The 24,094-nt window shown below is 36.0% G+C and overlaps 1 protein-coding gene across 3 annotated transcripts in view; it reads right to left on the bottom strand.

Annotated features, from left to right (window-relative positions):
- LOC118196793 (uncharacterized) overlaps window positions 1–24,094 on the bottom strand; it is a 117,489-nt gene that overhangs the window by 11,459 nt on the left and 81,936 nt on the right. For all 3 annotated transcript variants that reach the window (XM_085820496.1, XM_085820497.1, XM_085820495.1), the window contains exon 6: window positions 963–1,043. In XM_085820496.1, the coding sequence (XP_085676622.1) occupies window positions 963–1,043 (81 nt within the window). The remainder of the gene's footprint in view (window positions 1–962; window positions 1,044–24,094) is intronic.

Raw genomic sequence — 24,094 nt, 5'->3', positions numbered from 1 at the left:
TTTTAGTAAATTATTAGTAAATCAAAACTAATTTATCCTGAAGTAAGATTTTTGTCACGAACACATTACAGTTACTTTTCTGCTTCTCAACCTAGCCAGATTGCTACAGAGGTGCTCTCCTCTTACAACGACGATATCAAAAATGTAAACGTTTTGGAACAGGCAACGATCAGTGTGCCAAGTTATTTGTTACTGCATTTCTGAAATAAAAATGAATGTTTAAATCTGCCAATACTTTCAAGTTTCTTCTTCGATTACACATCTATATTTATCTACAACATATCTAAATTATTACATAATGTGTGCATCACTAAAGTATATGTGTTTAATAGATTGTAAAAGTTTATTTCATAGATACCATAATGACACTTGCAGACAGACGTAGCTCTAGATTAGAGATAATTTTATCTTTTGCTAACAGAAATCGTTAGATGCATAATCTGATTCACACATCATTATCGGCGCACCATGCACCCTACAATTTTTGGAAGCTGATGACTGTAGATGATAAACAGAAATTAGTCGCAACGTGTCAGTAGTAGCCAAGCAAGCGACGAAAATGACTACGCATTCAGAAAAAGTATGGGAAAGTCTTCAGGTTTCAGTTTTTAATAGCAATCTTGATCTGTGATTAAATAAGAGATATCTGCATTGCAGGGTTACGTAAGAATCCATGATGCGGATTAATTTTGAAATCATGCAGTTTAGACAGGTATGTGATGAAAAGGGGAAGTACCTAAACTACAATGAGGAATAAAAGGAGACTATTGCCAATAAAAATTAGAAGTTTGCTCTATATGTTTTTCTCTTGCATGTATACATTCAGTTCATTTACTGCTTAACAGTAACTGTTAAGCATTTGAAGAACAGAACTAAATCTAACTTGGAAATCTTTACAACTCGTGAAGAAACATCCAAAATGATTTTTTTTAAATAAGAAAAAAATACTCTTCAAGTTTTACCTGTAAAAAGACCAGGTTCGGATTGAGCAGATATGTTCAACTTATCGCCACTATCAGATATCCATTGTCCTTTGATTCTATCTGCATATAAAAATGACATGAGCTTCCTTTTTTATATAAAGAAAAATAAAAACACATTAATTAAATTATAAAAGCAAGCGACGCGCAACAGTTTAAATTATCATGAACTAGCAGCGACGATGTCAGCCTTCGTCTAGCGTTTCAATGTACCGGAAAAATGCCTGAAGGGAACGCCAAACGTTAAATTTAAAAACTGCGCCGAATTTTACTCTGCAGAACTACTTAATAAAAAAACCCCCACACAGATTTAAAAAAAAAGTATTACATAAAACAAAATTACAATGAAATAAGCAATATCCCTTAATACAAATATTAATTATCCTAATAAATAAATTAACCAACCTCTCGTTGCCTTCTTTCAACAAACGCCCAGTGTACAAGAGAAATATTAAATTTAAAAACTGCACAGAATAATTGCCCTCATTTTTCCAAGTGGCAACAGTCCATTTTCAACAGTCAGCAGTCTCGTATACAATTGAATGCAAAACTGATGCCAAAACCACATTTCAAAAGAATGAAAGTATTCAAAATGATGCGATAAAATCTAAAAGATAAAATAAAAAATATCTGATTCTAATTTTGAAAAAAATCGCTTCGAGGTGTACTGACTCTTGTCTAGATGCACCTATATACCAAATTTCGTAGCTCTGGGTCTATTAGTTTACGCGCAGCACGAACGAAAGACGCACAGACTTTTTCTTTTATTATATGTAGCGATTACATTTTTCAAAATAGTGCGATTTTATGGGATTATATGGGGACTATTGACATTATTTTTAAAGATACAAAATATTTTTTTTATTTTCATACTACTTTGAGCCTTCGCGATGTATTGACTTTGATTTACAGAAAATAAGTCGGGTCTTCCAGGCTAAGGATCTTGCAAAGCTTATATGGGGTATGGATTCCAATATTAAGTCTGAACTGTGGTTTAATTTTTACAGTGATGTTCGAGGAAACAAGCTTGGAGATTTTGTCAGCTCCTATAACTTATATGTGATCAATGAGGACTGCGGCCCTACCTTTTCTTCGGAACAGGGATCAAGCCATATAGAGGTGACAATTATGGAAGCTAATTTGCTAGTGAATGTTACCCGCTGTTGTCTCTCGGACTGTGAATTATTGTCAGACCATGCAATGATTGAATTTGAGTTATCTTTTTCTGTTGCTTCTTTTATTGCTGTCAGTAGATTTTTGTTTACTACAAAAAAGCAAATTGGGGATATTTTGAAAAATATTTTTCATAGTATATTTCTTTGATTATTAATAGATTGGATTCTTGCTCAACTACTGACTCACTTGATGTGATTGTATATTTTATAACTTCAGTTATTTTTCGGGCATGTATTAAGGGCATAGGTCTGACAATCTATGCCTACTAGAAGGACTGGTATGCGAAAAGTACCTAAGTGGTCACTGTAAATTTCCATTATGAGAAAGAGGGTCAACGCTTTCCAGAGGACTACTAGCAATGATATACAGGACTTGTATAAGCGGAAATGCCTTGATTTAAGGGAAAAATACAATGAAGTGCTTCTTGAGGCCAAATTAGAGTCTTGGAGGAAGTTTCTTTCGGATATCAATAATGAGAATGTGTGGAAAAAAATCTACACTTACGGTATTAAAGAAAATTTTATGAAGAAGATTGGCCTTCGGCTTCCAAGCGGTAACTTTACGTCTTCCTTTGGAGGAAACTATCGACGTTATTCTTGATAAAGCTTTCCTCCTGATTGTGTGAGGTTTGATAATGACTTTCATACTCAGTGGCGCTTATCTGCTCGTAGTGAATATGCGTCTCAGATTGATTCTCCTTTTTCGCATGCCGAGGTTGATGATGTTATAAGGTATTTCTCCTAATTTTCTAGCTATGTCGGTATTCCAGAGGTCCTTGGTTCGATTCCCGCCGAAGGCGGTTGGTAATTTTTCATCTCTTCGGCTTCCAAAAGAAATCCTAATGTCTCTACAATGTAATTCGTAATTTAAGGCTTGGCAAGACTCCTGGCCCGGATTCTATTCCCAATGAAACTATAAGATACTTTCATCGGCTTTTTCTTGCAGTTTTTCATAGATTATTTAATATATATTTGAATCTTGGTGCTTTTCCACGAACTTAGAAGAACGCCCTCGTTATTGTGATACCCAAGAAACAAACTTTCAGTGTTCTACACGTGAATAATCTTAGGTGCATCTGTCTTCTTTCTTCTTTAGGTAAATTTTTTGAAAAACTAATTACTAACAGAATTACTTGGCATCTACAAAAAGAAAATATTCTTAGTGCTGACCAATATTGTTTCATTGCTCAAAAATGTACTGAGGGTGCAGTTCTGCGTCTTAGCGACATTGTACAGAGCGGCAAGAAGAGAGGTTTGTACAAAAATGCAAAAAGCTTTTCATCTCGCCCAAGATATTCTAGATTTTATTTATCATTGGTCAATATATTTTAAGTTAAACTTTAACCATCCAAAATCCAAGATTATGTATATTGATAGAAAAAATACTACTTATGAAGGATATCAATTGCTTTTAAATGATAATCCCCTTGAGAGGGTGAATGAAATTATAAATATTTAGGTGTTTTGTTAGACAGCAAATTAGACTGGAAAAAGCATATTTTCTACATTTCTAATAAATGTGAGAGACTTCAGCATGGGCTGACTCGAATCGCATGTAATAGTTTTGGCGTTAAATCGAATGTTAGCGCAATTAATTATAAACAAGGCATTGTACCCTTTATTTCATATGGATGTAGAGCTTGAGGATTGTCTCTAAAAAGGAAAATTAACTCTAAACGCTTGCTTCGAGTTCCAAAGACTAATTTTACTGCGAGTTATAAGGGGTTACCAAAGTATTAGTTACAATGCTGTTTTCCCTCTTGCCAGATTTCCACCGCTACATTTGTTTATTCTGACCTATATAGATTACAAGAATAGTTTTCCAAAATGCTCCAGTTCACATTTTGATCGTTTTATTGCCTTTGTATGTTCTTCAACATCATTCAACCAGTACAGATTCTGGATAGTATGGACACTGATGTAAATTCATTCTCACTTGTGTTGTATACGGATGGCAGTAGGATTAATGATAAAGTTGGTTTTGCTTATGTTATTTTTGATGATATTGAAATTGAGTACCATCAATTTGCATTAGAAATGAATATACTGTATATGTTTCTGAGCTTCTGTGTATTAATTTTGTAATTAAGTGGATAATTAGCCATGATGGACGTAGTTTCAGCTACTTAATTTGTACGGATTCACTCTCTTCCCTGGAGTCCCTTAAAAATACCTCTTTGTGTAATGATATTATTGTTAATATACAGCAGTCTCTCGGAGATTTGGAGAAAAAGGGTTTTTCAGTGTTTATTACATTTGTCCGTGGTCATTCGGGTAATTATGGAAATGAGAGAGCTGATTGGCTTGCTAAGAATGCAACTAAAAATGATATTAATGTTGATGTAAATATTCCAAAATCTTATTTCAAAAAAACATTCAAAGCTAAAATGATTGAGCAGTGGAACTGTGATTGTATCTCTTCTGATAAGGGATCTGTTACAAAAACACTATTCCTAACTATTTTTGAAAGACTGAAAAGTAAGGCCTTGTTGCTCAAATTTAAAGTTACGCAGTTTTTGTCTGAAAATGGTAAGTTTAATGTTTATCTTGAACGGTTTAAGCTGACGTCTCTCAGTTTGTGTTATTGCAATCTTAACGTTCAGCAAAGTGTTTCCCACCTGCTTTTTCACTGCCCATTGTTTGATAAAGCAAGAAATCTATTGAACTGCAGATTAAAATTAATTGGAATTCATTGGCCGCCGAAATGTTATGATTTTGCACTTCAGCTTAGGCCTACCGAGCTTTAAACGATTTTTTAACTTTTATTTTAAACATTGTAAATGATTTCGTCATACATTCTTATATTTTTACATTTACTTTCTGTGTGTGCGTGTTTGTATTTTTTCTTTGTGTATGTTTTCATTGTATTGTAGGGTTTACATTTATTTTAACTAACATTTATTTTAAGTTTAAACCATCTTTCCTGTCAAGCCTTACTTTCCTCTGGAATTGCCAATGCCAGAGTATGTAAATTTTAGTAAAACGCGCAAAGTATTCAAAATTGTCAGCGGAAGTAATCTGAGTTAAATAGAAGGGAAGCGAGTGCGAAAGTGTGCTTTCTTGCTTCACGAGCGTGGAGGTGGCTAGTTAGAAATTGAAGAACCACGCGTTTCGGCTTGTGTGCTTGCCTCGGCAGATAGTTAAATCTTTCAACGTAATATTCAGAAGTTTGCTGAATTGTCAGCGGTATCTTAGAACGCGGTTAGGTTAGTTAAGTTTAGAGAGCCTCGTAGTTAGTCACTTGTTATTATTATTTTTTAGTTTCTTATTTTTATTTTACCAACGGGTCGGCGTAGTTTGTGAGCGTCAAGAGCACGCATCTGTAATTTCTAAAGTTGAATAAAAACGGATTTAAACCCTTCTCAAGACTTTGTATACTTTCCAGTTCATAGCAGTCACCACTATTGTTGCGTGCAGGTTGGAAGCGCGCAACATTACATTGGCGCCCGAAGACTTGTCGAACTGAAATGGCCTAAAATTGGAAGGAAGCTGCTGGACAACAACAAGAAATGGCAAGCCAATCGGAAGGATTTGGATACCTGGTCCAGACGATGAGAGCGTCAATCAAGCCAAACGTCAATTTCGAAGGAAAAAATCCGGTGGCGATATTTCTAGAAGGCGTCGAAAACCACTTCCAGCTCTACCCTGTGCCTGAAAGACAAAAAGTTGCCATCGCCACATCTGCACTAACAGGACAGGCCTCGCTATGGTGGAAGAATATAGGCAAATTCTTATTAGGGGAATTCGGAGGCCAGACATATACATTTGAAAATTCCAAAAAATCGTTATTAAAGGCCTTTCCCATGGTGAAGACCGAGCAAGGCTAGAAGCCGAACTATATAGTTTTTATCAACGGAATATAGAAGAGCTCACGGTCTTTATTCTGCGAAAAATTAAGCTGACGAATATGCTGTATGGGAAGAAACCCGACGCGGAGATTATTGAAATAATCTTACCAAGATTGCTACCTGCTGCTCAAGATTACTTCGAAATTAGAAACCCAAGCACATTGCAGGAACTCTTCGAATTGGCGGTCAAGTTCCAAAATCGCAGAATAGCGGAAAAAGCTAGAGGGGCATCATATTCTCAAAGTATCCGAAGGCAAACTTCAAATGAGCAGACCAGAAATGCAAACCGCTCTTATGGGGGAAAGAGCTATCAAGCTAACTCATCGAAGCTCGAAGGTCAAAGCCCAAAAAGGAAATTTAAAAACAATCGTCAGCGTACCCAGAAGGCAGAAGTTGAAAGGAAAGCTTTAAACGAGTAGAGGGGCCTGTAAAAGCGAGGGTCTAGACCCCGGAAGTTTTGAAAAATCCCTCAAGAAGATACTTAAATACGGTCATCGTAAAAAACTCACAATTACCAATTATACAAGTCTTGGTTGGCGATGTACCAGTAGAAGCCCTCATCGATACAGGAGCAGAAGGTAATTTTATGAGTGATATTTTTTTTAAGAAGAATTTTAATAGGTTTCGATTATTTAAAAATAAAAACACTGAAATCATAGCAGCGCAAGGACAAACTTGTCATTGTATTGGAAAACTATCTTTAAAAATACAGGTTCAAAATGAAAGCCTTAAAGTATTAATTTTTGTAGTAAAAAACTTGCAAAGTTCACTTATTTTAGGTATGGAGTTTTTAAAAGCCGCGAAGGCCAAACTCAATTTTCAGGAAAGTTCTATTGTGCTGGAGATAGATCGAAGGATGGTGGAACCAGTGGAACAACCGCAAGTCAACCTTAGCCATTTGAATGACCATAAAAGCCAAGCCATCCAGCAAGTGGTGAGTACTTTTTCAAACTTGTTTTCAGAACGGCCTGGTAGTTGTCAAATAGTTACGCATGAGATACAGTTAACTGCCGACAAAACCTGTAGGACTAAACCTTACCGCTATGATAAACAGAAAGAGCAAATCATAGAAGAACATATTCAGGAAATGTTAAAGAACCAAATAATAACGCCCATAAATAGTGAGTACGCGAGTCCAGTCGTACTATGTAGGAAAAGGAACGAGTTTCCTCCTTCGGATAAAAGGGCTTGGAGGTTTGCTATCGATTACAGAAAACTTAATAGTGTTACTAAATTCCCAGTTTACCCTTTGCCGGTTATAGAGGAAATTATTAGAAAGATTAAATCTACAAGATACATGACTACGTTGGACTTAACGTCTGGCTACTATCAAATAGCTATGAGACCCGAAGACATACATAAAACCGCGTTTATAACAAAATCGGGCACTTATGCATTTTTACGCATGCCCTTTGGGTTGTGTGGGGCCCCGTCAACATTCCAGAGAGCTATGCACATTGTTCTAAAGCCTGTCCTAGTAAAATCGACTTTAGTCTATCTAGATGATATAATTATAACGAGTAGTACGTTGGAACAACATATTAAAGACCTAGAAGAAGTTTTTAACTTATTAAAAGAAGCCGGTCTTACAATTAACGCCTCAAAATGCAAGTTCGCAACTAAAGAACTTAAATATCTGAGTTATAAAATTTCGCAAAAGGGGATAGAAACTCAAGATTCAAAAATAAAAGCCATCAAGAATTTCCCATCTCCCAACACCGCCAAGAAACTTTCTTCTTTCCTTGGGTTATGTTCTTATTATCGGTCATTCATGAAAGATTTTGCTAATATTGTTGAACACTTGTTAGTAATTAAAGGAAAGAAAAGTAAATTCACAAGGACAGCAGAAGCAAATACCGCATTTGAAGGTTAAAAGAAGCGCTCATCAATGCCCCTGTTTTGAAATTCCCAGAGGGGGACGATAACCTGGAAATTGCAGCAGATGCGTCGGACTATGCTGTAGGTGCTGTTCTCATGCAAAATGGCCATCCTTTGGCATTTTTTAGTAAAACGTTGAACCCTACACAAAGGAATTATACAGCTACCGAGAGAGAAACATTAGCCGTATTAATGGCTGTACACAAATTTCGAGTTTATTTCGGCAAAGCACCAGTAACAGTCTTTTCGGATCATGCGGCTGTTGGTAGACTTTACTCGGGGGAAAACCTAACGCCCAGGTTAATAAGATGGGCTTTAAAACTTCAAGAATATAATCTCATAATTAAATATAAACCGGGTAAGGAAAACAATGTAGCTGACGCACTTTCTCGTATAAAACTGGACGATGAAGGAAATGAACTTAAATGCGCTGTGTTGACTTCAAAAATTTTAGATTCTAGAGAAACAATTATTCCTGAATTGAAAGCTGATCCTGAATTTGGAAGTATCTATGCATATTTGAAAGACTCCGAAAGCTTTGAGCACACAGATATCGATGCGATAAGAAATAGAGCAGAAAACTATGAAATAATAGATAATTTATTATTTTATACGAAAACAACAAACGAAAATCTCGAGTACAAACCAGTCATCCCAGCCTCGCTTCGATTAAGCATTTTGAAGGAATTACACGACGCGAAAACAGCAGATCATTTAGGGGTCAGAAAGTCGTTAAAAAGGGTACGCGAGGCGCTATATTTCCCGCAATTATACAAAATAGTAACTGCGTATGTCAGGTCCTGCAATCAATGTCAGTTAATAAATGATATTAATTACAGTCCGGCCGGGTACTTAAATCGCATTCGCGCTACATTTCCGAATGAAATTTTAGGCATAGATCTTCTTGGTCCTTTTCCCCAGAGTGAGTTAAATAAAAATCGTTTTCTTTTAGTAATTGTAGATCATTTTACAAAATGGACAGAAATTGTTCCACTTAAACGCGCGTCAGCCAAAACAGTCGCAGATGCATTCTTACACAGATACATTTTAAAATACGGTGCACCGATAAAAGTCATTAGCGATAACGGTAAACAATTCGTTAGCCAAATATTTGAAAACATTTGCATTGGACTTGGCATACTCTATATCAAAATGGTTCCGTATAGACCACAGGCAAACATCGCAGAAAGAGTTAATAAAAATATTGTAAAAATAATTCGAAGTTATGTTAGCACACATCACAAGCGCTGGGATGGCTACATAAATGAGTTAGCTTATGCTTTAAGAACTGCAAATCACGATACTACGAGAAAAAATCCAGCAGAATTTTTTTAGGACGGAAGTTAATTACGCCATTAGATAAATTATTCTTTGTGCAACAAAGAGAGCAAGAATTTAAACAAAAAGATGTGCAAAAACTTATTGACCAGGCGGTTAAAAGCTCGGATAGGGCAAGAAATAGACAAAAATTATACTATGATAGAAAACGCCGTGAAGCAGATTTTAAAGTTGGGGATAAAGTGTTGAAGCGGAAATTTTCTTTATCAAGTGCCCCAGACAATTTTACTGCAAAGTTAGCTCCAAAATTTGAAGGCCCCCTATGTAATTCAGGAAATCAAGGGAGTCATATTGTACCTTAAGAACGAGAGAGGGGAAATCTGTAAAGCAAGTCCCGACCAGGTGAAAAAATATTATAATCAAAATTATTTTGAAATCCTTAAAAGTTTCTTGCAGGACTCAAGTGTAAAAGAAGTGGAAGGTCAAGAAGTAACGTCACCCACCCCACCACCCAAGAAGCAGAGAACTGAAGAGAAACCTAGCCCTTCTACAAGTCATGCGACGGTACCGAAAAGAAGAAATGAAAACGGTCAGACTCCAGCATTTAAGAGATACAAGAAAGCAACCCCGCCGCGTAAAGAAGCTTTGGTAAGAGGAAAAGACCACCTACAACGTATCGCAGTAGAAATTCTGCATCGAGGAAAACGCCTCCAGGGCCAGAGTGTCAGGTGCAAACAAGTCCGCCGTTCCCGAGAACGAAAAGACAGCAGGAGAAACGAAAAGACCACCACCAACAGAAGAAATTCAAGCATGCTTCCAGACCGGAGGATGCCAAGACCAGCCGTCCAGGGGCAAAACGGAAAAGACAACAACCCGACGACTACCACTCCAAGAGGCCAGCATGCAGAGGGCGAAAAAGAAAAAGCAACATGAACGACACTCGAAGGACACTAAGGAGACGATTGACTTCGATGAAATCTATAACGTGGGAGCAGTTCTGCCAGAAGAGGATGTCGGAGTTCCAATCATCGAAAACTCAAAGATAAGTTAAAATCTTCTATATTTTTTTTCTTTTGTTCCGAAATGTTATGCGCAAATACGAAGTTCTATGTTTTGACGGAAGTCCATTTATCTCGGTTGAGACTTAGTTTTGTTTTACTTTATTTAGCTAAGGCAAAAGTATTATTTTTTCTAAGTATAAAATCTAAGAACAAGCAGTTTCTGTTGGTCGAAAGACTAATTCTGTTATGTTAAAGCCAAAATTTGGCCGAAGATAAAAATAACTTCGTATTCTTGTATTAATAAGAAATTTAGTTTCAGTGCCGCCAGCTTGGCGAAGAATGCGTAAAGTAAAAAGTTATTTTTCTCTTATTCATTTTATGGTAAATTGTAAAAATCATATGTATTAGAATTTTGTAAATATACGTAAATACTTGAAAGTTATGTAAAAGTAGAATTTATTCTAGAAGCATAAAATTTTAGAGGCTAAAAGTAAATGCTCAAAAGAAATGAATTCAAATTTAAGTATTAAACTGTAGATAAAATCATGCTTCAGAGCAAAAGCCTGCATGTCTAAAGATGAATGAGGGGGAATTTAGAATGAATGTGTTTTGTAGGGTTCTCCACCTACACTTGAATTTTAATAATGTTAAAATAGCTCATCGAGTTTTAGAATGTCGAGTAAGGTGTATCTATTTGGTCGTTGAATTCTAACAAATCATTGTGGTTAGGGGAAGTGTTGCAATACTAAAACACGAATATTCCCGTTTGACACCACACATGGTGGAGAGCCAGGGTAAAGTTAAATTCATGTTTGAACACTTGAATGAATGTTAATTAAGCAGTAACTAAGGAAAATAAATCGATCAAAAACAAAAACTTATTCAGTGTCAAGAAAGTGTAAATTATAATGTATTTAGAAAAATACTAATACTTATTCCTTCCAGATGCTGGAAGGAAGAGAACAGATTGATTGCTGAAGTCCAGGAAAGGTTGCTGTAAGAAGAGAGAATTAAATAAGTATCTACAGAAATTTATTCTACCTTTTGTGAGAAAACAGTTTTTTTATGTAAACGAGGCTCTTAAATTTTAGTTCAGAATTGTGGAAACTTTTCAACAGGTCGTTCCTAGGACCTGCTTCCAAGTTTACCAAATTCTGGCAGCGGCAAATGTAGGGCTTATATTTATTTTAACTAACATTTATTTTAAGTTTAAACAATCTTTCCTGTCAAGCCTTACTTTCCCCTGGAATTGCCAATGCCAGAGTATGTAAATTTTAGTAAAACGCGCAAAGTATTCAAAATTGTCAGCGGAAGTAATCTGAGTTAAATAGAAGGGAAACGAGTTCGAAAGTGTGCTTTCTTACTTCACGAGCGTGAAGGTGGCTAGTTAGAAATTGAAGAACCACGCGTTTCGGCCTGTGTGCTTGCCTCGGCAGATAGTTAAATCTTTCAACGTAATATTCAGAAGTTTGCTGAATTGTCAGCGGTATCTTAGAACGCGGTTAGGTTGTAACGTTGCGCGCCTCCAACTTGCACGCAACCAAGAGGTGACTGTGAAAACTGTATAAAACACAGAGTCTTGTGAAGGGTTTAAGTCCCTTTTTATTCAACGTAAAAATTACAATTGCGTGCTCTTGACGCTCACAGACTGTGCCAACTCGGCAGTCAAATAAAAATAATAACCTGAAAAGAAACTAAAGACAAAAATCTAACGACGAGGCTCTCTAAAATACTTAACTCACCACGTTTTACAATACCGCTGCTAATTCAGCAGACTTGAAGCTCACTTGAACGATTAACACTACTTCCCGCCAAGCACATAGGCCGAAACGCGGGGTTCTTTAATTTCTCGCTAACTACCTCCGCTCTCGTGAAGTAAGAATATCACACACCGAACTCGTTTACTCTCTATTTAAATCAGAATACTTCCGCTGATAATTTGAATGCTTGCGCGTTCTACTCAAATTTACATATTCTGGCATTGGCAGTTCCAGGGGAAAGTAAGGCTTGACAGGAAAGATAGTTTAAACTTAAAATAAATGTTAGTTAAAATAAATATAAACCCTGCATTTGCCGCTGCCAGAATTTGGAAAACTTGGAAGCAGGTCCTACAAACGACCTGTTGTAAGTTTCTCTAATTCTGAACTAACTGGCGAGAACCTCGTTTACACAAAATAGTCTTATGTAACAAATTATATACTAAAATTCTGTTGATCGTTATAAAGCTCTCTTCTTACAGCAACTTTTCCTGGACTTCATCAATCAATCTTGGTCTTTCCTTCCAGCATCTGGAAGGAATAAGTATCAGTATCTTTCTACATACATTATAATTTACACTTTCTTGACACAATAAATTTTTGTTTTTAAACGATTCGTTTTTCTTATTTATTGCTTACTTCACATTCATTCAATTTTTCAAGCATTAATTTAACTTTACCCTGGCTCTCCACCGTGTGTGGTGCAAACGGGAATATTCGTGTTTTAGTCTTACAACACTTCCCCTAACCACCATGATTTGTTAGAATTCAACGACCAAATAGACACACCTTACTCGACATTCTACAACTCAATGAGCTACTTTAATATTCTTAAAAATTCAAATGTAGGTGGAGAACTGTACAAAACACATTCATTCTAACTTCCCCCTCATTCATCTTTAAACATGCAGGCTTTCGCTCTAAAGCATGACTTTACAGTTTAATACTTAAATTTTGACTTCATTGCTTTTAAGCATTCACTTTTAGCATCTACAATTTTATGCTTCTAGACTAAATTCTACTTTTACATAACATTCAAGTATTTACGTACATTTACAAAATTTTAATACATATGCTTTTTACAATTTACCATAAAATGAATAAGAGAAAATAAATTTTTACTTTACTCATTCTTCGCCAAGCTGGCGGCACTGAAACTAAAATTCTTATTAGTACAAGAATACGAAGTTATTTTTATCTTCGGCCAAATTTTGGCTTTAACATAACAGAATTAGTCTTTCGACCAACAGAAAATGCTTGTTTTTAGCTTTTACACTTAAAGAAAATAATACTTTTGCCTTAGCTAAATAAAGTAAAACAAAACTAAGTCTCAACCGAGACATATTGACTTTCGTTAAAACATAGAACTTTGTACTTATGCATAACATTTCGGAACAAAAGAGAAAAAAAAATTATAGAAGGTTTTAACTTATATCTGAGTTTTCGATGCTTGAAACTCCGTCATTCGTTTTTGGCAGAATTGGTCCCAAGTTAGAGGTTTCATGGATGTTAATCTTCTCCTTACTGCCCTCCGAGTGTCGTCCACCTGACATTTTCTTTTGCGTCCTTTACATGCTGGCCTCTTGGCGGAGTAATCGTCTGGTTGTTGGCATTTCCGTTTATCCCTGGGACGGCTGATCTTGACGTCCTCCGGTCTGGAGTCCTTGAATTTCTTCTGTTCCTCGTATTTATGTGCCTCCTGTTGCCGTTTCAGTTTCCGGAACGGCGGCCTTGCTGGCACCTGACTCTGTGGCCGTGTGCGCGTTCTCCTTGATGTGTAATTTCTCTTGCTATCCTTTGTAGGTGGTGTTTTTCTCTTTACCACGGTTTCTTTACCCGGTGCATCTGTATTTTTGTTTTTCTTAAACGCTGGAGTTTGAAAATTATTTTTTCTTTTTGATACCGACGTCCGGGTTGTAGAAGGGCTACGTCTCTCTTCAGTTCTCTGTATCTTGGGTGGTGGAATAGTTGTTGTAGTCTCTGGACCTTCTACTTCGTTTAGACTTGAGTCCTGCAAGAAACTTTTAAGGATTTCAAAATCATTTGGATTATAGTATTTTTTCACCTGGTCGGGACTTGCTTTACAGATTTCCCCTCTCTCGTTCTTAAGATATAATACTACCCCTTTGATTTCCTGAATTACATAGGGGCCTTCAAACTTTGGAGCTAGCTTTGCCGTAAAATTGTCTGGGGCACTTGATAAAGAAAATTTCCGCTTCAATACTTTATCCCCAACTTTAAAATCTGCTTCACGGCGTTTTCTATCGTAATATAGTTTCTGCCTATTTCTTGCCGTATCCGAGGTTTTAAGCGCCTGATCAATCAACTTTTGCACATCTTTTTGTTTAAACTCCTGCTCTCTTTGTTGCACAAAGAATAATTTATCTAAAGGCGTAATTAACTTTCTGCCTAAAAATAATTCTGCTGGAGTTTTTCCCGTAGTATCATGATGTGCCGTTCTTAAAGCATAAGCTAATTCATTTATGTAGCCATCCCAGCGCTTGTGATGTGTGCTCACGTAACTGCGAATTATTTTTACTATATTTTTATTAACTCTTTCTGCTATGTTAGCCTGGGTCTATACGGAACCATTTTGATATAGCGTATGCCAAGTCCATTGCATATGTTTTCAAATATTTGACTAATGAATTGTTTTCCGTTATCGCTAATGACTTTTATCGGTGCACCGTATTTTAAAATGTATCTGTGTAAGAATGCATCTGCGACTGTTTTGGCTGACGCGCGTTTAAGTGGAACAATTTCTGTCCATTTTGAAAAATGATCTACAATTACTAAAAGAAAACGATTTTTATTTAACTCGCTCTGGGGGAAGGGACCAAGAAGATCTATGTCTAAAATTTCATTCGGAAATGTAGCGCGAATGCTATTTAAGTACCCGGTCGGGCTGTAATTAATATCATTTATTAACTGACATTGATTGCAGGACCTGACATACGCCGTTACTATTTTGTATAATTGCGGGAAATATACCGCCTCGCGTACCCTTTTCAAAGTCTTTCTGACCCCTAGGTGGCCTGCTGTTTTTGCTTCGTGCAACTCCTTCAAAATGCTTAATCGAAGCGAGGCTGGGATGACTGGCTTATACTCAAGATTTTCGTTTGTTGTTTTCGTATAGAATAATAAATTATCTATTATTTCATAGTTTTCTGCTCTATTTCTTATCGCATCGATATCTGTGTGCTCAAAGCTTTTGGGGTCTTTCAAATAAGCATAGATATTTCCAAATTCAGGATGAGCTTTCAGTTCAGTAATAACAGTATCTCTAGAATCTAAAATTTTTGAAGTCAACACAGCGCATTTAAGTTCATTTCCTTCATCGTCCAGTTTTATACGAGAAAGTGCGTCAGCTACATTGTTTTCCTTACCCGGTTTATATTTTATTGTGATATTATATTCTTGGAGTTTTAAAGCCCATCTTATTAACCTGGGCGTTAGGTTTTTCCCCGAGTAAAGTCTACCAACAGCCGCATGATCCGAAAAGACTGTTACTGGCGATTTGCCGAAATAAACTCGAAATTTGTGTACAGCCATTAATACGGCTAATGTTTCTCTTTCTGTAGCTGTATAATTCCTTTGTGTCTGATTCAACGTTTTGCTAAAAAATGCCAGCGGATGGTTATTTTGCATAAGAACCGCACCCACCGCATAGTCTGACGCATCTGCTGCAAATTCCAGGTTTTCGTCCCCCTCCGGGAATTTTAAAACAGGGGCATTAATAAGCGCTTCTTTTAATCTTTCAAAAGCTGTGTTAGCTTCCGCTGTCCACGTAAATTTACCCTTTTTTCTTTTGATTACTAAGAGTGGTTCAACAATATTAGCGAAATCTTTTATGAAAGATCGATAGTAAGAACATAACCCAAGGAAAGACGAAAGTTTCTTGGCGGTGTTGGGCGGTGGGAAATTCTTAATAGCTTTTATTTTTGAATCTTGCGTTTCTATACCCTTTTGCGAAATTTTATAACCGAGATATTTAAGTTCTTTTGTTGCGAACTTGCATTTTGAGGCGTTAATTGTAAGACCGGCCTCTTTTAATAATTTAAAAACTTCTTCTAGATCATTAATATGTTGTTCCAACGTACTACTCGTTATAATTATATCATCTAGATAAATTAAAGTTGATTTTCCTAGGACAGGCTTTAGAACAATGTCCATAGCTCTCTGGAATGTTGATGGGGCCCCACACAACCCAAAAGGCATGCGTAAAAATGCATAAGTGCCCGATTTTGTTATAAACGCGGTTTTATGTATATCTTCGGGTCGCATAGCTATTTGATAGTAGCCAGACGTTAAGTCCAAAGTAGACATATATCTTGTCGATTTGATCTGTCTAATGATCTCGTCTATAACCGGCAAAGGGTAAACTGGAAATTTGGTAATACTATTTAGTTTTCTGTAATCAATAGCAAACCTCCAAGCCCTTTTATCCGAAGGAGGAAACTCGTCCTTTTTCCTACATAGTACGACTGGACTCGCGCACTCACTATTTATGGGCGTTATTATTTTATTCTTTAACATCTCCTGAATATGTTCTTCGATGATTACGTCTTTTTGTTTGTCGTACCGATAAGGTTTAGTTCTACAAGGTTTTTCGGCATTTAATTGAATCTTATGCGTGACTATTTGACAATTTCCTGGTTTTTCTGAAAACAAATGAGAAAAATTACTCACCACTTGCTGTATTGCTTTCCTTTCATGGTCATTCAGATGGCTAAAGTCCACTTGAGGTGTCTCCACAGGTTCCACCACCCTCTGGTCCATCTTCAACACCACGGAACTATCTTGAAAATTTAATTTGGCCCTCGCGGCCCTTAAAAACTCCATACCTAAAATAAGAGAATGTTGCAGATTTTTCACTATAAAAATTAATACTTTGAGACTTTCCTCTTTTACCTGTAAGTTTAATGATAATTTTCCGATGCAGTGACATGTTTTTCCTTGCGCCGCTATAATTTCCGTATTTTTGCTTTTAAATAGTCGTACCCTATAAAAATTCTTTTTGAAGAAATTTTCACTCATAAAATTTCCTTCTGCTCCTATATCGATGAGGGCTTCTACTGGTACATCTCCAACCAGGACTTGTATAATTGGTAGCTGTGAGTTTTTTACGATGACCGTATTTAAATGTCTATTTGAGGGTTTTTTTAAAACTTCCGGGGTCTGGACCCTCCCTTTCACAGGCCCCTCTACTCGTTTAAAGCTTTCCTTTCAATCTGTGTCTTCTGGGTACGCGGATGTTTATTTTCAAATTTTCTTTTTGGGCCTTGACCTTCGAGTTTCGATGCGTTAGCTTGATAGCTTTTTCCCCATAAGAGCGATTTCCATTTCTGGTTTCCTCCTTTGAAGATTTCCTTCGGGTACTTTGAGAATATGTTTCCCCTCTCGCTTTTTCCGCTATTCTGCGATTTTGAAACTTCACCGCCAATTCGAAAAGTTCCTGCAATGTGCTTGGGTTTCTAATTTCAAAGTAGTCTTGAACAGCGGGTAACAATCTTGGTAATATTATTTCAATAAACTCCGCATCGGGTTTCTTCCCATACAGCATATTCGTTAGCTTGATTTTTCGTAGAATAAAGTCCGTCAATTCTGCTGTATCCCGTTGATAGAAACTATATAGCTCGGCTTCCAGCCGTGCGCGATCTTTCACTATGGGGAAGGCCTTTACTAACGATTTTTTGAAATTTTCAAATGTATATGTCTGGCTTACAAATTCCCCTAATAAAAATTTACCTATATTTTGCCACCATAGCGCGGCCTGTCCTCTTAGTGCTGATGTGGCGATGGCAACTTTTTGTCTCTCAGGAACAGGGTAGAGCTGAAAGTGGTTTTCTAGACCTTCTAGAAATACCGCCACCGAATTTTTTCCGTCGAAATGGACGTTTGGCTTGATTGACGCTCTCAAAGTCTGGACCAGGTATCCAAATCCTTCTAACTGGCTTGTCATTTCTTGGTGTTGTCCAGCGGCTTCCATCCAATTTTCGGCCATTTCAGTTCGATAATTGTTCGGGCGCCAATGTAACGTTGCGCGCCTCCAACTTGCACGCAACCAAGAGGTGACTGTGAAAACTGTATAAAACACAGAGTCTTGTGAAGGGTTTAAGTCCCTTTTTATTCAACGTAAAAATTACAATTGCGTGCTCTTGACGCTCACAGACTGTGCCAACTCGGCAGTCAAATAAAAATAATAACCTGAAAAGAAACTAAAGACAAGACTCTAACTACGAGGCTCTCTAAAATACTTAACTCACCGCGTTTTACAATACCACTGCTAATTCAGCAGACTTGAAGCTCACTTGAACGATTAACACTACTTCCCGCCAAGCACATAGGCCGAAACGCGGGGTTCTTCAATTTCTCGCTAACTACCTCCGCTCTCGTGAAGTAAGAATATCACACACCGAACTCGTTTCCTCTCTATTTAAATCAGAATACTTCCGTTGATAATTTGAATGCTTGCGCGTTCTACTCAAATTTACATATTCTGGCATTGGCAGTTCCAGGGGAAAGTAAGGCTTGACAGGAAAGATAGTTTAAACTTAAAATAAATGTTAGTTAAAATAAATATAAACCCTACAAGGTTAGTTACGTTTAGAGAGCCTCGTAGTTAGTCACTTGTTATTAATCTTTTTTAGTTTCTTATTTTTATTTTACCGCCGGGTCGGCGTAGTTTGTGAGCGTCAAGAGCACGCATCTGTAATTTCTAAAGTTGAATAAAAACGGATTTAAACCCTTCTCAAGACTTTGTATACTTTCCAGTTCATAGCAGTCACCACTATTGTTGCGTGCAGGTTGGGAGCGCGCAACATTACAGTATTATTGAAAATTGATGTTATTACATACAATTTTGCCTTTTTTTTTTACTTACGATTTGTAAGTCTCGTATGATACTTTGTGGTACACGAGGATTTCTTTTTCTTTAAATTAAAAAAAAAAAAAAAAACTCTCGTGAAATAAGATTTCGTAACTAATAAGAACTAGGAGAGGGTGTAGGAGAGCATATTTTAGATTTCTTTTAAATATTTGTTTACCTAAACTTTGAAAAATAAAAAATGTATAAAAAGAAACGCAATATTAAAGGGTTAATTCAATACTTTCAAACTTATTTCTAGCTGTATGCATAAAAATTTTCCATCGTCAATACTGTAGGTAGATCATGTACTACGCACATACAGAGTTTCAAATTTTTATGTACTGTGGGATGCAATACTTTACTCGCAGAGTATGCTATATTAATTAATAATATATTAATTATTATTATTATTATTATTATTATTATTAGTCCAAAGGGGCTTTGTCCCTGAAGGACTATTGTTTTCGTTTTGCGATTTTGCGTCGGACTCATAAACGTCGGTTCACTTTTCAAACTGTTGCCACAAAATGTTAGAGTCCTGCATTATATTTGAAGAAATTAAATAATGAAAAATCTGCATAAATGATTGTCTATTTCTCGCATTGTGATAAAACAATGGTACATAGAGCCATCGAATTTTGAATGACGAAATCCTACTGCGAATATGGGCATCTGAAATCCCAAATTTGGAATTTGTTTTATTATAGATTTTATATTTTGTAAAACTTTAACGAATTTTTGATTTACAAACTCAATGCTTTAAATGCGAGAAATGGCAACGTTATATATAAAAAAAAAATACTTTTATCTCCAGCTCGCGAGACTGTGTATATCGGAAATTCTAAAGATATGCTTAATTTAACATTATTTTGCGATATTGCTCTTGAACTGAATTTTATGGTTTAAGTGCAAAGAACATGATATTTAATAAATAAAGGTAACACTCAAAACGTTAAAAAAACGCCCCTTTGGACGTAATTTAAAATTTGAAACATTTCAGATTTTTTGTTTTATGTATTTATTATTATTATTATTATTATTATTATATGCTATATTAATTCATTATTCAAACATGTTGTACAAATGAAACTGATTTGCGATAACATCGGAAAGTGCTTACGGATCGTAATTTGCATTACGAAAAACTGCTTCCGAGGGCAATTTAGAAAAAGATATGGCAGGAAATTTTTATGCTTCTTGTGAATATTTAGAGTGTTATTATTTCTTTTACTTCCCAGAAGATAACAAAAAACGATAATAAAATGTTTTCCTTTATTACATTTCGTCATCAAAAGGTGTTTTCAGAAGTATTTCTAAGGGAAATGATAATGCGAAGAGGTCATATTGTTTTGATGAAAACTTGAACATCTATATCCGTGTGAAAATGATGAAAGATACTAAAATGCTTGCCTTGTTTTTTGATAATATATAGTTTTCTTCAAGTCGCAGAAATGTCACAAGCAAATAGTGTAACAATAATTTTTTTAAGATAAAATTGCAGTAAATTATTTGCAAGACAACACACAAATGATTATTATACAAAATTAGACAAAAAAAAAAAAAAAAATCCTAGAATGGTGTAGATTTTGAATTAAATCTATCCACTTGAAAGACAATCAAAGTTAGGTACCACTTCTTCAAACCTTTTGCAAAAACTGGGAGGAACTCTATCGCTTTAGCCTTCAATAGAATTTTACAGAAAATCTATGTCAACTTACTTACGTCCCCCCTTGCTGATTTTGAAATCTTAAATTAGGGTGTTCCTCTTCTATGCAGTTATGCTGCATAGCATACGGCACTAAAAACGTCTTTAAAATAACTAGGTAAGTAACAAACATAAAAGTGTCAAGTTTTATAAAAATTATAAAATGAGTGTATTTCAGGTTGTATTATTTTAAATACAATATTAAAAATGTTAAACAATTATTTGGAAATGAGTGCATTACTTTTAAATCGTTCCATTTATTACACTTATAAACATTGTTACAATGAGCAAACTATAAATTAAAGATATCAAGCTGCATAATACCTTTCAGAACTAGCAATCTGACTGGATAGCTAAGTACACTCTTAGACAAAAAAACGACGCACCAAGAAGGAGTTATCCGAATGGGACGAAAATAGGTGGAAGTGGTGTACATCTACAGAAAAACAAATGATTACAGTTTGAGAAAAATTGGATGATTTATTGAAATGATACAGCTTCACAAAGTGAATAACGTGCTTGTCCACGTCTGGCCCTTATGCAAGCAGTTATTCGGCTTGGCATCGATTGACAGAGGTTGTGGATGTCCTCCTGAGGGATATCGTGCCAAATTCTGTCCAACTGGCGCGTTAGATCGTCAACATCCCGAGCTGGTTGGAAGGCCCTGCCCATAATGCTCCAAACGGGCTCAATAGGAGAGAGATCCGGCGACCTTGCTGGCCAAGGTAATGTTCGGCAAGCACTAAGGCAAGCAGTAGAAACATGCGCATTGTGGGAGCGGGCATTATCTTGCTGAAATGTAAGCCCAGGGTGGCGTGACATGAAGAGCAACACAACGGGCAACACTTCGTCGACGTACCGCTGTGCTGTAAGGTTGCGACGGATGACAACCAAAGGGGTCCTACTATGAAATGAAATGGCACCCCAGACCATCACTTTTGGTTATCGGCTGTAAAGATCATGACTTGTAAAGATCGTGACTTGTAAAGATCATGACTTGTAAAGATCGTGACTTGTAAAGAGCATGACTTGTAAAGATCGTGACTTAAAGAGAACGTGAAATATAAATAATAGGACAAGAACTTGCATTTTACGGTGTGGCAACAAGAAGAGGATTCGGAAGATTTTTATATATTTTGTTTAGAGAGTTTAATTTTTTTAGTATTTTTAATAGTTGTAAGAATTTTAACTGTAGTAGTTAAGAGTTTAAAATTTTGATAGTTAAGAGCTGCAGGATTTATTTTTTTGGTTCTGTTTTGAAATTCAAATAAAAGTATTTTGTTCATTCTGAAAATTTAGCTTTGTTCTTCCTACAAGGTTCAATATCCATTATATTGAAATAAGGAAAGGATTTTTACTGGCGCAGCCGGTAGGATCGGAGTTTCCCCGCATATAATTACGAACCAAAATAACTCAGGTGAGAGCTCAATTTACCTTATAAACGTAAAATAATTAATTAAGATTATGAAAAGTTAATTATTATTTCCGTCATGGAATCTTAGTTTATTTACTTGTCAAAGTAATGAATACGCCAGTGTTCAAATGTAATTTCGTTTGACTCGCCAGAGTAGTCAACAACACATTAAGTATTGATTCCACTGATTGATTTTCGTGCCGAATAAAATTAAATTCATTGTGAATTATATTTAAATAGAAAAAGAAAAGAAAAATAATTTTTTTTTTTTTTTTTTTTTTTTTTTTTTTTTTTATAAAATTATGAGTCTATTGGCTAAATAAAATCGAGACATGGCTTTTATGGGACGACGGAAAAAAGAGGATTTGCTGGCTTTAGCTGCTGAATTAGAAATTCAAGTAGATCCAAGTATGAAAATCGTGGCGATAAAAAATGAAATAATTTAAAGTGATACATATGATGAAGCATTTGCTAAAGAAGTGTTTTAAACGATTATTGAAGAGAGGAAAAGAAAAGAAGAGGAACAGCGAAGAAAGGAGAAAGAAGAGACTGAGGAACAGCGAATAAAGGAGAAAGAACAGATTGAGGAACAGCGAAGAAAGGAGAAAGAAGAGATTGAGGAACAGCGAAGGAAAGAAGAGCTTGAGGAACAGCAAAGGAAATAAGAGATTGAAGAACAACGAAGGAAAGAAGAATTAGAAGCACAGCAGAAAAGAGAGCAAATGGAGTTTGAATTGAGGAAACTCGAAATTGAATCTCGTGTTCGATTAACACAAACTCCACCAACAAATGAAAATGGACATCATAATTTTGATTTAATTAAGCTTATTCCCAAATGAAATTTAAGACACGATGATATTGTGATTTATTTATCCTTATTTGAAAGACAAGCTAAAAGGACAAAGATTGATCCTAAAGATTGGATTTCATGTTTATTGACTTTAATGCCATCTGAAATCATTCAATTAATTGGTAGGGAATCTGAAGAAAATTTTGAATATTATGAGTACATTAAGGCCATTTTCTTGAAGAGATTTAAATTAAATCCTGAAAGCTTTAGAAAAAAATTTGTGATGCACCAAAAGTGCGCTGAAAAATCATGGAGAGATTTTTGCTACGAAATTACAAGTTATTTTGAAGAATGGATCAATGGTCTTGAAATCACAAATTTTGCCGCGTTAAAAGACTTGATTATTACTGACCAAATTAAGAAAAGAGTATCCTATGAAGTAAGAGACCATCTTCTTGACGACTGGGCGAAGTTCGTTTCTCCAACCAAATTAGCTGATAAACTTGACGAATATGACAGTGTTCGTAATATCTCAAAACGGACTGGTGGTAATCCATCAGCAGACAGAACTAATAAAAAATGGCAACTCGTTCTCCACTTCCAGAAAGAGCTTTCAGAAATAAATCGCTGTCCGCTGAAAACATGCCAAGAGTGTACCCATCCCGTAAGAGTGACGAACCACAAAAGCCTAGTTTCAAACTAACTTGCTATAATTGTGGAAAAGAAGGTCATACATCTAAGTTATGTACCAAAAATCGGATACCAAGAAGTGCTTCTGCAACAGCACAAAACAACTTAATACAAACACAAGCACCCCTTGCAGAAAAAGAAAAACCAGAAGTGCTAACTGCCAAGATCTCTATTCCTGTCTCAAAATCAGTGGACGTGTCTAGAAACATAGATGAATTAAAATTTGTCAAAGTTAAATGTGGAGATATTATTCTAAATGGAATCGTAGACACGGGAGCACAAATTTCAGTAGTCCGTGAGAAACTGGTTGACAAGATACCTTGCGAAGGAGAAAGTAAAATAGAGATATTTTCTGCTTTTGGTGAAAACGAAATTACTTCACTAAAGATTTTCCAGATGAAAATTGACGATGATTTCCACGGTAGAGTGTCCATTACGTGTGCTGTTTCAAAAAAGCTAGTTACCGACTTGCTATTGAGTTCTTCAGCTTATGAAACACTCCGTGGAAATATCAAACTGTGGAACAGTGATCGTCATTGGGATGCATCCCCCTTAGAGTACAAAGAGACATATGATAAACCCTCACCAGTTGAAGACAATACTACAAATTTGGCTGTTGTTAATCAGATTTCCCAAGAAAACATAGAGTCTCTAAAAACAACGAACAGAGTAAGACTAACATTCAAGACACATCAAGAACAAGACGAAAC

The sequence above is a fragment of the Stegodyphus dumicola genome, chromosome 7 (assembly GCF_044657685.1).
Source record: "Stegodyphus dumicola isolate Sdum_Otavi_A_Nest chromosome 7, ASM4465768v1".
NCBI classification, from domain to species: Eukaryota; Metazoa; Arthropoda; class Arachnida; order Araneae; family Eresidae; genus Stegodyphus; species Stegodyphus dumicola.
Note: the sequence above shows the minus strand (reverse complement) of the source record. Positions and strands in the feature narration are given on the sequence as shown.